The sequence below is a fragment of the Chiloscyllium plagiosum genome, unplaced genomic scaffold (assembly GCF_037043375.1).
Source record: "Chiloscyllium plagiosum isolate Xiang-an unplaced genomic scaffold, Cpla_swu_hap1 HiC_scaffold_10, whole genome shotgun sequence".
NCBI lineage: Eukaryota > Metazoa > Chordata > Chondrichthyes > Orectolobiformes > Hemiscylliidae > Chiloscyllium > Chiloscyllium plagiosum.
In genome coordinates, this window is record NW_028270148.1 from 59993465 (window position 1) to 60007405 (window position 13941).

The 13941-nt window shown below is 39.8% G+C and overlaps 1 protein-coding gene across 3 annotated transcripts in view; it reads right to left on the reverse strand.

Moving 5' to 3' along the window:
* Nucleotides 1-240: 240 nt before the first annotated feature.
* The window catches only part of asb3 (ankyrin repeat and SOCS box containing 3), a 77234-nt gene continuing 63533 nt past the window's right edge, over nt 241-13941 (reverse strand). For all 3 annotated transcript variants that reach the window (XM_087991382.1, XM_087991381.1, XM_087991384.1), the window contains 2 exons: nt 8210-8343; nt 241-659 (listed from right to left, as the gene is read on the reverse strand). In XM_087991382.1, the coding sequence (XP_087847508.1) occupies nt 448-659; nt 8210-8343 (346 nt within the window). In that variant the 3' untranslated portion in view covers nt 241-447. The remainder of the gene's footprint in view (nt 660-8209; nt 8344-13941) is intronic.

Consider the following 13941-nt stretch of genomic DNA (forward strand, 5'->3'; position numbering starts at 1 on the left):
CACTGTCAAGACTCGCAAATGAACAGCTGCCTCTTGGGTGAGCTACTGTAGAATGCTGGGAACTGTGTAAATAAACTAGAATGGAAGACATCAAAAGGGAAGAGCTAACGATGAGGGACAGATTTAGTGAGAAACTCTCCCTTCATTTGATATTTAAAGTCAAAAGTACAACGCATAATGATTGTGAGGTATTGTTTACAGTTCACATTCCACAACATTTTACAGTGGCAGACGCTAAAATGAAATAGTTAGCAAAAAGTTTAATTCGAAACAAAACTGACCCGTTAAATTAAAATCTTATGGTGGCACAGGTGTACAGATACATCTAGACATGCACATTTTATGATGACTGACAATGTAAGCATCAAGACACAATAGCCACGCCTTACATATTTTTCAGTTTACCTTATACACATCAGATGTTTGCTATAATCAGTCTTCTGAATATTATATGTAATTATTTTCACTGTGGATTTCTTCTTGACTCTCTGAAATTTCTGGAACGCCATATAATTTCAATATTTCTTTATAAAGAAGAAAATCATGCAGACAGACAGGGAGTGGTAATGTCCGAATAAATTTATCAGAACGAAGGAATTCACTTTTCAGAGTTGATCGAATTTTTAAACGACAGAGGTGCGTCAACGAAGGAATATCATCTAAATTGGAATAGAAAATTAAAACATCATGAAAAATATATCAAATACAGATCAAAATTATAGTCTTTGGGTCAAGCTTTCTGCTATGTCTCAGCTCCAGAAGAATTTAGTTGAAACTTAATGCATGTACATTTTTATTTAATGCTTGCATTATTACAGCAGCTTTCAGATATTCATGCATGATAACATTCAAAACTAATTTAGTTCATGACATTTCACTTTTTTCACTAATCCCTCTTCCTAATAATTCTGCAATGGCTATGGTTATTACCAAGTTCATTTTAATGCATTAAAAATGCTGAAAAGTAAAATGCTGAGAAAGTGGTTATTTCACTTTTGTGACAATAATAAATGTGAGTCACTCAGCTTGCCAAATTCATAGTTATCTCTAGATCCTGGATGTTTTTTAGAGGTTTTTTAAAATATACTTTCTATTGCTCCTATACTTTTAGCTGCTACCTGCTCGCTGGTTACACATTAGGAATTCCTCATGCTCACTTATTGAATTATGTTGAGTTATGTTTCAATGCTTTACAGACCAGAGATCCAAACTTAATTTCAAGTGAAGAAAAACTGGACTTGTGCAAAAGGCCTCAGCATCTCTAGAGAGCAAAAGTGGAATAGGAACAAAAATAAAAATCGATGATCTAACCCTGAACTCTCCTCAAACAATATTCCAGGAAATGTTAAAAGTTAAAGATTGTGGTGCTACCAATTTTTGGGGGAATTTTGAGGAAGAATAAGCACTGGTCAGTTATAAGCGGCTGCCCTGAATCCAAAGAATATCAATTCATATAGGAGGAATCTAAGTAGGAGGTAATGCCTTCACAGACAGATGCAGATAAAATAAGTACCTAAAAACTGCTGGCAAATACAGTCTTAAAAGGATTATTAAGGCTACAACTCAAAGCCACATAAAACAGCGTTGGGACCATCAGTATTTTTCTTTTATTATTCTCATTTTTGGTTTGGAACAAAGAATTGCAGTTGAGAATTGAACTTTGAATAGCATCTTGTTCTTAAAAGAAGGAGACCACAAAAAAGCTGGTGTTTGCTGCAGGGCACTGGCCTGATGATGCAGGTTAAGTACTGGACTGGGAGTACGATAGACAAACTAGCACCAAGATGTTATTTCGCTCAGGGACTGGCAGATGGTTGGATGTTGAACTGGTCGATCAAGAGAGGATAGATGCTGGCCAGCCAACACAAGTAATGTTAAAAAATGGAAAGAAAAAACAAAGAATGTACCGGCTTTGACCAGATTTTTGAAAGTAGTAAGCAGTGTGTTGCATTTGAAGCTGTTGAACTGAGCTTCTTTGGTTTTACTCTCTCAAATGATTCTCCAGTTATCAACTTGTTGGAAGTCCTGAGAAATTAACACCAGTCTTAAGAAATCAGGCGAGTATGTGGAAACTGTTTGCATTGATCAATAACTTTCGAATTCAAGCAAGATACAATCCTGCGCACCTGTAACACATCCCATCATATTTCATGAAGGATTGGTATTCATAATTGAAACAGTTATTGAACTGTCAACTTATGTTCCTTTTACTTTTTGTTAATTTATCCCCTGTCTGTTGTTGTGAGAGTGGGAGTTTGGTGATCAAAGATGATTAGGGTTAGATATAGATATTAATTAGATTGCCTTACAGTTCATCTGTGTTTTGCTAAAGTCACTTTATTAACAATAAATAGTTAATTTTGGTTTAAGTTTTAAACTGTGCCGAACAATGGTTATTTGTAAAGCCTAGTTAGGAACTATTAAGTAATTTTGAGGATTATTGACTGTTTTAATTTCAGAGTCTGATTTGGTCTGGCTTGCTATCCCTGTGTCATAATAACTGTTTCTGAACGGAGCATCCACTACAACAAAACAAAACAAGACAAAATATACTTGCAGTGAAAACCTGACAGTCAGATGATAAAATTGAGATAGCGACTGATTTTATTTCTTTACACTTTCATGGGATGTGGGCATTGTTGGCATGTATGGCATTTATTGCCCTTCCATAAATGCTTTGAACTGAATAAGTATTAAGTTAGGAGGAGAAAGTGAGGTCTGCAGATGCTGGAGATCAGAGATGGAAATGTGTTGCTGGAATAGCGCAGCAGGTCAGTTCCTGAAGAAGGGCTAATGCCCGAAACGTCGATTCTCCTGTTCCCTAGATGCTGCCTGACCTGCTGCGCTTTTCCAGCAACACATTTCCATCTAAGTATTAAGTTAGCTCACTGAGCTTGAAGGTTTGTTTTCAGAAGTTTCATCACCATACTAGGTAACATTATCAGTGAGAGTCTCTGGTGAAGTGCTAGTGGTATGTCCCGCCTATTTATAGGTCTTAGTTTCTTAAGGTGGGTGATTGATTTCCAGTTTTTTTTTAAGGGAAGGTAGATAGAATCTAAATCGATGTGTTTGTTGATGGAGTTCTGGTTAGAATGCCATGCCTCTAAGAATTCTCGTTTGTGTCTTTGTTGCGCCTGAATTGCTAGGTCAGTGTGCAGACCAGACCAGGTAAGGATGCCAGATTTCATTCCCTAAAGGACATCAGTGAATCAGATAGGTTTCTACAAAAAAAATCACAATTACTGATACTAGCTTTAATTCCATATTTTATTAATTGCATTTAAATTTAAAGCCCACCAGCTCCCACAATGGGATTTAACTCCATGTCATCTTAATAGGAGATTCTGCTTCTGAAGTATTAGTCTAGCCTAATGACACTGCAACTACACCACCATTTTCCCAAGTAGATAGATCATACACAGAATTCGACAAGAATATATGAAATGGGAGCAGTAGTTGATCGTTGTGGTGCTGTTCGCCGAGATGGAAATTTTTGTTGCAAACGTTTCGTCCCCCGTCTAGGTGACACCCTCAGTGCTTGGGAGCCTCCTGTGATGCGCTTCTGTGGTGTTTCCTCCGGCACTTATAGTGGCCTGTCCCTGCCGCTTCCGGTTGTCAGTTTCAGCTGTCCGCTGTAGTGGCCGGTATATTGGGTCCAGGTCGATGTGTTTGTTGATAGAGTTTGTGGATGAGTGCCATGCTTCTAGGAATTCCCTGGCTGTTCTTTGTTTGGCTCGCCCTATAATGGTAGTGCTGTCCCAGTCGAATTCATGTTGCTTGTCGTCTGAGTGTGTGGCTACTAAGGATAGCTGGTCGTGGCGTTTCGTGGCTAGTTGATGTTCATGGACGCGGATCGTTAGCTGTCTTCCTGTTTGTCCTATATAGTGTTTTGTGCAGTCCTTGCATGGGATTTTGTACACTACATTAGTTTTGCTCATGCTGGGTATCGGGTCCTTTGTTCTGGTGAGTTGTTGTCTGAGGGTGGCTGTTGGTTTGTGTGCTGTTATAAGTCCTAGTGGTCGCAGTAGTCTGGCTATATAGGACAAACAGGAAGACAGCTAACGATCCGCATCCATGAACATCAACTAGCCACGAAACGCCACGACTAGCTATCCTTAGTAGCCACACACGCAGACGACAAGCAACGTGAATTCGACTGGGACAACACTACCATTATAGGGCAAGCCAAACAAAGAACAGCCAGGGAATTCCTAGAAGCATGGCACTCATCCACAAACTCCATCAACAAACACATCGACTTGGACCCAATATACTGGCCACTACAGCGGACAGCTGAAACTGACAACCGGAAGCGGCAGGGACAGGCCACTATAAATGCCGGAGGAAACACCACAGAGGTGCATCACAGGAGGCTCCCAAGCACTGAGGATGTCACCTAGACAGGGGACGAAACGTTTGCAACAAAAATTTCCAGCTCAGCGAACTGAACCACAACAACGAGCACCCGAGCTACAAATCTTCACCCAAACTTTGAGTAGTTGATCATTTGGCCCCTCAAGCTTCCTCTGCCATTCAATAAGACATCGGATGATCTGTCTAGACTTCAACTCCTCTTTCATGTCAGCTTCTCAGAGCTGTTAACATGCTGATATTTCAAAAATCTACCTCCTCTTTGAATACTTCAGTGATCTCGTCCCACAATTTTCTGAGATAGAAAATTCAAGATATTCACTACCCTCTGGGAGACAAAACGTCTCTGCATTTCAATTTAAAATGAGCTTCCCCTTATTCTGTAACTTAGACCTAGTTAAAATTGTCCAATTAGTGAAAACATTAGCAAAATTAGTTAATACTGCAGCCAATAGGATATTAAGCACAAAATTCTTCACCCAGACAGTGGGTGAAGTAATAACTAACTAATAGTATACCAACAATCATGGAGAAGCTTCAGTTTCAAGGTACATAGATTTTCTGTTGTGAGAAGTAAGGAATTGAAGAATATGTTGATCGGGTGAGTAGAAGCTCAAGTGGAGTCTAAATAGAAATAACAATCCTTTAGGTTCAGTGGCCTGTTTTTGTTTGCTGTCATTTCATTTCAGTTACAAATTGTGCAGAATTCAAGAATTCAATAGAAATCTGGAATTATAAGTCTAATGATGACCATCAAACCATTGTCGATTATTGGAAAAACCTATGTGGTTCCCTAATGTCCTTCAGGGAAGGAGGATATGAGAGTTCAGAGGCAGTATGCTCCTGTTAATGTGAAATGCAAGGCTGATAGGTATAGGGAATGCTGAATGACCAGGGAAATTGAGGCTCTGTTCATGAAAAAGGAGATATATGTCAGGTATAAACAGCTGAAATTCAGTGAATCCCTCGAATAATAAACCTTATAGAGGTTTATAAAATCATGAGGGGCTTGGATAGGATAAATAGACAAAGTCTTTTCCCAGGGATTGGGGAGTCCAAAACTAGAGGGCATAGGTTTAGGGTGAGAGGGGAAAGATATAAAAGAGACCTAAGGGGCAACTTTTTCACGCAGAGGATGGTACATGTATGGAATGAGCTGCCAGAGGATGTGGTGGAAGCTAGTACAATTGCAACATTTAAGAGGCATTTGGATGGGTATATGAAGAGGAAGGGTTTGGAGGGATATAGGCCGGGTGCTGGCAGGTGGGACTAGATTAGGTTGGGATATCTGGTCGTCATGGACAGGTTGGACTGAAGGGTCTGTTTCCATGCTGTACATCTCTATGACTCTATGACGAGGGCAGTAGAAGTATACTTACAAAGGAAATCAGATGGAGAAAGTGAGGTCTGCAGATGCTGGAGATCAGAGTCGAAAGCGTGTTGCTGGAAAAGCACAGTAGGTCAGGCAGCATCCGAGGATGAGGAGAATCGACGTTTCGGGCCGGAGCCCTTCAGAGAAATCAGATGGGCAACCTAGATTGCTGTTAAGTCTTTCCTCTTTTAGAATGGGATGCACGTTTCAGTTCATTAATATGCAAATTCCAGAACTACTTATTAATTCCTTTTTTGGAAATGGGACCAGTCTGACTCAAGATTAGTATACAGACAGAATTTAAACTCATACCTTTAAGGCATTGTCTGAGCTAAGAGGTCATTTTTTTTAATCAAACCTTAAGTTATCTCGAGAATGTAACTTGAAAGTAGTTCTGGGATTTACATATTAATGAACTGAAACCTGCAACCCATTCTAAAAGATGAAAGACTTAATAGCAATCTAGGTTTTTTCTATATATTGTATCAGTTGCATGCATGACACTGTAATCTTTTGCTATAAATTGTGTCTTATGAATCTGCTCCATAGCTACCTGATGAAGGAGCAGCCCTCCGAAAGCTAGTGCTTCTAAATAAACCTGTTGGACTGTAACCTGGTGTTGTGTGATTTTTAACTATAGGAATATAAACTGCACAGAGAATCAAACTGTGGAAAAACAAACTGTTAGTGAGATAGAAATCTCTGTTTCGTTGGGAACTTCACTAATTAAACTAGGACTGAGATATAAGACATTGAGTACAGATTACACAGGCCTCCCTTTTTCCTTTTAACAAAGAAACAAACAATATTTGCCTCAATGAAGTCACAATACCAAACTTAATGAAGAGGATGGACCCAATGATAAATGGCAACATCCAGAGCCAGTCAGCAGATAGTGGGAGGTGACTTCAGTCAATGTCCATCACCTTTAAGTCAGTTTAACTTGAGCCAATCAGAATGTAATTATATAATTGGGTATGGCTTGGAAAGAATAAGTAGGTTTCCGTGATCAAGACGTATCTCATGAGAAAATTTAATGTCATCCCACTGGTAATTACAAAATATATATTAGACATTTGAGATGTGAACAAATGGGTGGAAATGGTGGTAAGTAAATGCATTATCTGTGTTTGGAAGCTTGTTACCAATTAAAAAAAATATATATATAACCTTTACTCTTGCAATAAAATTTGAGTTATATGCCATTTCCCATGTGTAAATCTGCCATTCATGAGTCTCATGCAGTCTAAGAAATAAAAGGTTAACTCACCCTTTCAAAGAGCACACCAACAGCATCACACACATGAACATGTTGCAAATAACAATCATTCTCTCACAGTCAAACAGGACCAGGGTTCCCTCCTCACCAAACCGGACTACAGCAATGTACTAATGAGACTGTTCTACATCTTTTTCCCCAGAGCATTATTTCAGTACTCTGGACTTTACAATTGTCCAGTAATTACTTCAGTAACCTTCACTTTCCAACTGCACAACATTAAGCAATGCATCTTATCCTCTCACACTCCTCCCTCATCCCTGCTTTGGTCACCATCCGTTCATCTATTGCTCCCATTCACCTCATTTAATGCTCTTTCCATATCAAGCAGAAGTACAGCACTAAGCGCCCCCATTCACCCACACTTAGCAATTTAGCCTGGCTCACACACTGTCCTTCCTGAACAATCTTTTTGATATCTGCCACTATCCATCCACATACAAAATTTTTGTCACTGCCCACTTGTCCAGCAAAGTGTCAGTGGATCAAAGGCTTGTTTCTCCCATCCAATGCTCACTGAGCAGAAAAATCAGCACTGGCACAGTAATGTCCAAATGCCTCAGAAATATTCTATTCCCTGTCACTAATCATTCAAACGCTTCCATCCATTTGCCCCCTCCTGTTCTCCTGCTCTTCCCTCCCTCTTCCCAAGATTGTTATTTCTCAAAAGAGGAAGATGTTTAAAACTTGTTTTATTTTCTAATATATAATGTCAACACGAATTATTTCATTTATAATTCACATTAAATTATAGCTGAAGAGCTATAACAAGAAAGTGAACCAAAAAACAGGTAACATTTAAGAATATCAGAATGATTATAATTGTGCAACTAAAATTACTGGAATACAACAGTGATTTACATAGATAAAAAGTTTGAAAGGATTATGTGCCACAAAGACAGAAATCTCAGGGTAAATATGAAGCAAAACATATGTTTAAAACTATGAAGGAGGAATAAAAATATAGCCTTTCACAACAGGGGAAAATCAGACAAAAAAAAAATCAGCATAGGCAGAGAGAGAGAGCAGTAACAAAAGTTAAATAAACATGTTTCAAACAGAAGCTATTTCAAAAAGATTGCTCTAAATTTAGTGATCTCAGTAAGAGTAAGAGTCTGTATCAAATTAAGAGTCACATCAACTCAACAAGTACTTCACTTTAATTCGTACTTTGAAAGCTTGCATACCAAAATATTTCTGATGAATCCAAGTGGAGTTTGCTCTACGACAGAAAAGAATCTGCTCCACAACTGAAGGAAGCCTCTTCCAGTTTGTAAATTCAAGTGTAAAGTTAAGCATGTTATCACTGGCAGTATTTAACCTGTAGAACAAACACAAATGAAATATCGCTAAAATGTAGTTTTCAATTACTTAAGATTTAAACATAAATCTTCTCATTGCATTCATTTCTTTTATATTGAACAAGCCAGCAATCCATAACACTTGGCATTTAAGGAACAGGCAATTCCAGGAGTTGCTAGGTGTCAACATTCAATTCTACCTAGCAAGTGAAGATGGCTCATTGACAGGTTGTCAATCGGTCAATTAGGTTAGTTTAGGAATCATTGAAGAGTGGTTCAATACATTATTAGACAGGAATCGAAGGTCAGCGAGTTATGACAGCAACTAAAAGGAGACTCCATATTTGTTATCTTAGCCCTCAATTTTAAGCATAGTTTAATTCTAACTTTTCTGCTAATGCTGTTAACTGGACTTTGGTCAGTGTTTGTTAATAACTCAGGAATAGGTCTTCATTCTCTAGAAAAGTTGTAGCAACTAACAAAGTCATTTTGGTTTTCAACGTGTACAGTAAAATTCACCCTGAAAATTTTATCAGGTTTAACCTCAGCAACTTCCAGCACTCTTATTTCTACATGGATTACTAACCATGTAAGAGCTCTCAAATTACATTATGAAATAATCCAGACAATGAACTTTACATTTGATCCCAGCTAAGATTGCCAAATTATATTATGAACTCAAACTAAAAGGAAATTTCTGGCGAAACCTAGCAGATCTGGCAGCAACCGTGGGAAGAAAGCAGAGTTAACATTTCCAGTCTGATAATTCTTCATCAGAACTGGTTTGGGACCAAGCATCTTTATCTCTACAGTGGAAGACAAGAAGCAGGAGAATAAAGCCAAATGGTTCTGCAGTTTTGAATAATCAGTAGTACAGTAAAAGTAAAACAGTCTACAATGTAAGTATACCTAATTCTAACACCCAGAATTGATCATGGGTAATTATCCAATCATCAAGCACCCTACAGCACCCATCAGATAGCAAATGTGATCAAGCCAGATCCCACCGATTTCTCAGTAATTCCCTCCAGATGTTCTCAAAAGTTGTTCCATCATGAACTGCAGCAAGGACTGCTGTTCTGGTTGATCACTCTCCTTTCCTGGGTCAACAGTGCCCTGCATTCCAAAAACTGAACTCCAGAACCAGAAGTAGATAAATTAGCCTCTTGAACCTGTTCTACTATTCCATAAGACCAACAACAATTGGTTTGTGTTTTGAATTCCACATTGTTTGAAATTTGCGTCACAGGGAGACAGGGTGATTAAGAAGGCAGAATGTCCTCAACCGTAGTGAGTCTATCTGCAGCTCCAGCACTCCATTTGATGAATCAGGAACTGCGGCTGAACACACTTCCATACTTCGTGTGGAAGGACCAGACAGGGTGGAAATTTTAAAGTGCACCCAGGACAGCTTTTTGTGCCAGTACACCGTCCTACTAGAAATGGCGCAGCACCAAACCGAATCCTCAGGAATGAAGCTGGTCAAATAGTTGAATTTTCAACGGGTGAGCATTTTGCGAATAGTAACCATAGGTTCCAAAATCATAATAGAAAGAGATAAGGCTGGGGAAAAGTTTTAGTGTCTAAATTGGGGGAAGCATGATTTCAACATAAGACAGGATCTGGCAAATATAGACTGGGAGCAGCTGTCTGCAAGTAAGTCTACATTTGGAAAGTGGGAGTCTTTTAAAAGTAGTATAGTGAAAATTCAGATCTAGCGAGGCCCTCTAATAGTTAAGGGCAAGGACAACATTGTTGAAAGAACCCTGGATGCCAGGGGATAGAGAGTTTGCTAGAGAAACAGAAGGAAGCACATGTCAGATAAAGTGCATTAAAACAAGAGAGGCCCTTCACAAGTACAGGGAGTGCAGGAGGTTGTTTAAAAAGGGCAGAAGTCACACAACACTAGATTATAGTCCAACAGATTTATTTGAATCATAGCCTCTTAGCACCACCCCTTCATCAGGTGAAGTGAAGAAAAGCTATAAGCACAGAAGTTAAAGGCAGAGAGATCAAAAGATCATTAAATGGTGTGAGTGGCGTGTCGAGAGGCTGAATAATAAGTCTCTGCAGGCGATCAAAAGTGACAGACAGTGTGAGTAGATTGTCAACAGCTGAATAGTAAGTGAAGGAATGACCTATAATCTGATTATAGGAGGCATAGGGATAATTACAAAAAAATAAAAATAAGGTGCTGCTGGAGACAAACCAAACGGCTGAAATAACATGATAGATATAAGAGTCACATGTCAAGGGTCTAACCAAAGTAACAAGTAACCCACAACTGTACAAACTAATTAAGGTAGAGCAATCATAACAAGTTATCATGGTGATGGTGTCAAAACAGGACAGTGAGGAAGATTTTACAAATACACAATGGAGTCAAGTTAGGTAAAGGGGCAGTACAGAGAGATCTGAGTGTTCTTGTACACCAGTCAATGAAGGCAAGTATGCAGGTACAGCAGGTCGTGAAGAAAGCTAATAGCATGCTGGCCTTCATAACAAGAGGGATTGAGTATAGAAGCAAAGAGGTCCTTCTGCAGCTGTACAGGGCCCTGGTGAGACCGCACCTGGAATATTGTGTGCAGTTCTGGTCTCCAAATTTGAGGAAAGACATTCTGGCTATTGAGGGAGTGCAGCGTAGGTTCACGAGGTCAATTCCTGGAATGGCGGGACTATCTTATGTTGAAAGATTGGAGCGAATGGGCTTGTATACCCTTGAGTTTAGAAGACTGAGAGGGGATCTGATTGAGACGTATAAGATTATTAAAGGATTAGACACTCTGGAGGCAGGAAACATGTTTCCGCTGATGGGTGAGTCCCAAACCAGAGGACACAGCTTAAAAATAAGGGGTAGGCCATTTAGGACAGAGATGAGGAGAAACTTCTTCACCCAGAGAGTGGTGGGTGTGTGGAATGCTCTGCCCCAGAAGGCAGTGGAGGCCCAGTCTCTGGATTCGTTTAAGAAAGAGTTGGATAGAACTCTCAAGGATAGTGGAATCAAGGATTATGGAGATAAGGCAGGAACAGGATACTGATTGAGGATAATCAGCCATGATCATAATGAATGGTGGTGCAGGCCCGAAGGGCAGAATGGCCTACTCCTGCACCTATTGTCTACAACAGTATAGTGGAGTTACATGTAGCGCAACATGAACCCAAGGTCATGGTTGAGACAGTCTTCATGGGTACGGAACTTGGCTATCAGCTTCTGTTAGGCAATTCTGCTCTGTTGAATATCGTGACGGCCACCTTGGAGGATATGATACCTGAAGATTGGAGGCTGAATGTTCTTGACCACTGAAATGTTCCCTGATTGAGAGGGAATATTACTGTTTGGTGACTGTTTCAGTGTCCATTCATCTGTTGTCGTGGCATCTGCATAGTCTCACCATATACTATGCCTCAGGGCATGCTTCCCTGCAGTGTATGTATTAGACAACATTGGCTGAGTCACATGAGTACCTGCCGTGTACATGGCAGGTTGTGTTCCCACGTGTGATGGTAGTATCCATGTCAATGATCTGACATGTCTTGCAGAGGTTGCCATGACAGGATTGTGTGGCGTTGTAGTTGATGTTTACATGAAGGGCTGGTTAAGGCAACTTTTGAGAAACACAACAATGTAGAATCGCCAAGCAGAAATTAATAGCAGAGTTCCATACCCATGATGACAGCCTCAAGCGGAATCTTGGGTTCATGTTGAGCTATATGTAACCCCACCACATTATTCTATAATCATAAAATCTTCCTTACTGTCCTGTTTTGACACCAGCACCTTGATAATTTGCTCTGATCACTCAACCTAATTAGTTGATACAGTTTTGGATTGCTTGTTACTTTGGTTAGACCCTTGGCTCACGACTCACATCATCATGTTATTCCAGCCATTTGGCTGGTCTCCAACACCAACTTATTTCTAATTTTTTGTACTTATCTCTCTGCCTCAATTAATCGGATTATAGATCAACCTTTCATTTACTATTCAGTTGTTGACACTTTACTCATACCTTTGACACTTTTGATCACCTGCAGAGACTTACTATTTAGCATATTAACACTCCACTCAAACCATTTGTATGATCTTTTGATCTCTATGCCCATTGATCTCTCTGCCTATAAATTCTGTGCCTGTGTGCTTTTCTTCACTTCACCTGACGAAGAGGCAGCGCTTCAAAAGCTTGTGATTTCAAATAAACCTGTTGGACTATAACCTGGTGCCGTGTGACCTCTGACCTTGACCACTCCAGTCCAACATCAGCACCTCCACATCATGGCTTAAAAAGGTGATTAGAAGGGCAAGGAAAGGCCACAAATATCTTTGGCAGATGGGATCAAGGAAAACTCTAAAGCTTTTTATAAGTATATTAACAATAAGAGAATTACCAGAAAAAGGGTGGATCCAATAGAGCACAAAGGGGCAACCTGTGCCAGTAGATGTAGACGAGATCTTAAATTAATACTTCTCATCTATATTCACAGAGGAGAAAGACGTTATAGCTGGTGATTCCAATTGGGATGGTGAGATTCTAGAACATATTAAAATTAATAAGAAGGAGGTATTAAATGTTTTAATAGGTAGAGGTGCACAACTACACAGGGCCTGATGAGATACATCTCAGGCTGCTATGGGTGGCAAGGGGGTAGATTGCTGAGGCCCTGGCGAAGATGTTTAATAATTTGATGGCCACAGGTGAAGTGCCAGATGACTGGAGGATAGTTAATATGGTTAGTTGATAGCTAAGAAGGGCAAAAATCTTCGAGGAGAAAGTGAGGACTGCGGATGCTGGAGATCAGAGCTGAAAATGTGTTGCTGGAAAAGCGCAGCAGGTCAGGCAGCATCCAAGGAGCAGGAGAATCAACGTTTCGAGCATGAGCCCGAAACGTTGATTCTCCTGCTCCTTGGATGCTGCCTGACTTGCTGCGCTTTTCCAGCAACACATTTTCAGCTAAGAAGGGCAGTACGGATAGGCGAGGTAATTACAAACTAGTTAGTTCTTCATCAGTGGTAGGGAAAGTATTGAAAAATATTCTGAAATACAGGATTAATCAATACTTTGAAAAGGCAGAGATTGCTCAGGGTTATCCAATATGGATTTGTTACAGGGAGTCTGTCTCATGAATGTGGTTGAGTTTTTTTTAAAAAAGGGTGACAAAATATATTGACAAGGCTACTGCAGTTGATGTGATTTATATGGACTTCAATAGGCCTTTGACAAGTTCCCACCTGGAAGGCTGGTTCAGAATTTATGAACCCATAGAATTCAAGGCAAGTTAACAAACTGGATGCAAAACTGGCTTACAAATTGGAGGCAAAGATGGTGGAGTGCTGGTTTTGTAATTGGAAACCTGTGACCTGTCCTTTACCAGAGGGTTTGGTGTTGGGACTCTTGCTTTTTGTTATTAACAATAAGACATAGGAGCAGAAATTAAACCATTCAGCCCATCCAGTCAGCTCCATCATTTTATCGTGGCTGATAAGTTTTTCCACCCCATTCTCCCCAAAACTGTTGATCCTCTTGACAAACAAGAACCTATCTATCTCAGTCTTAAATATACTCAATGACCTGGCCTCCACAGCCTTCTGTAGCAATGAATTCCAGAGTCACCATTCTCTG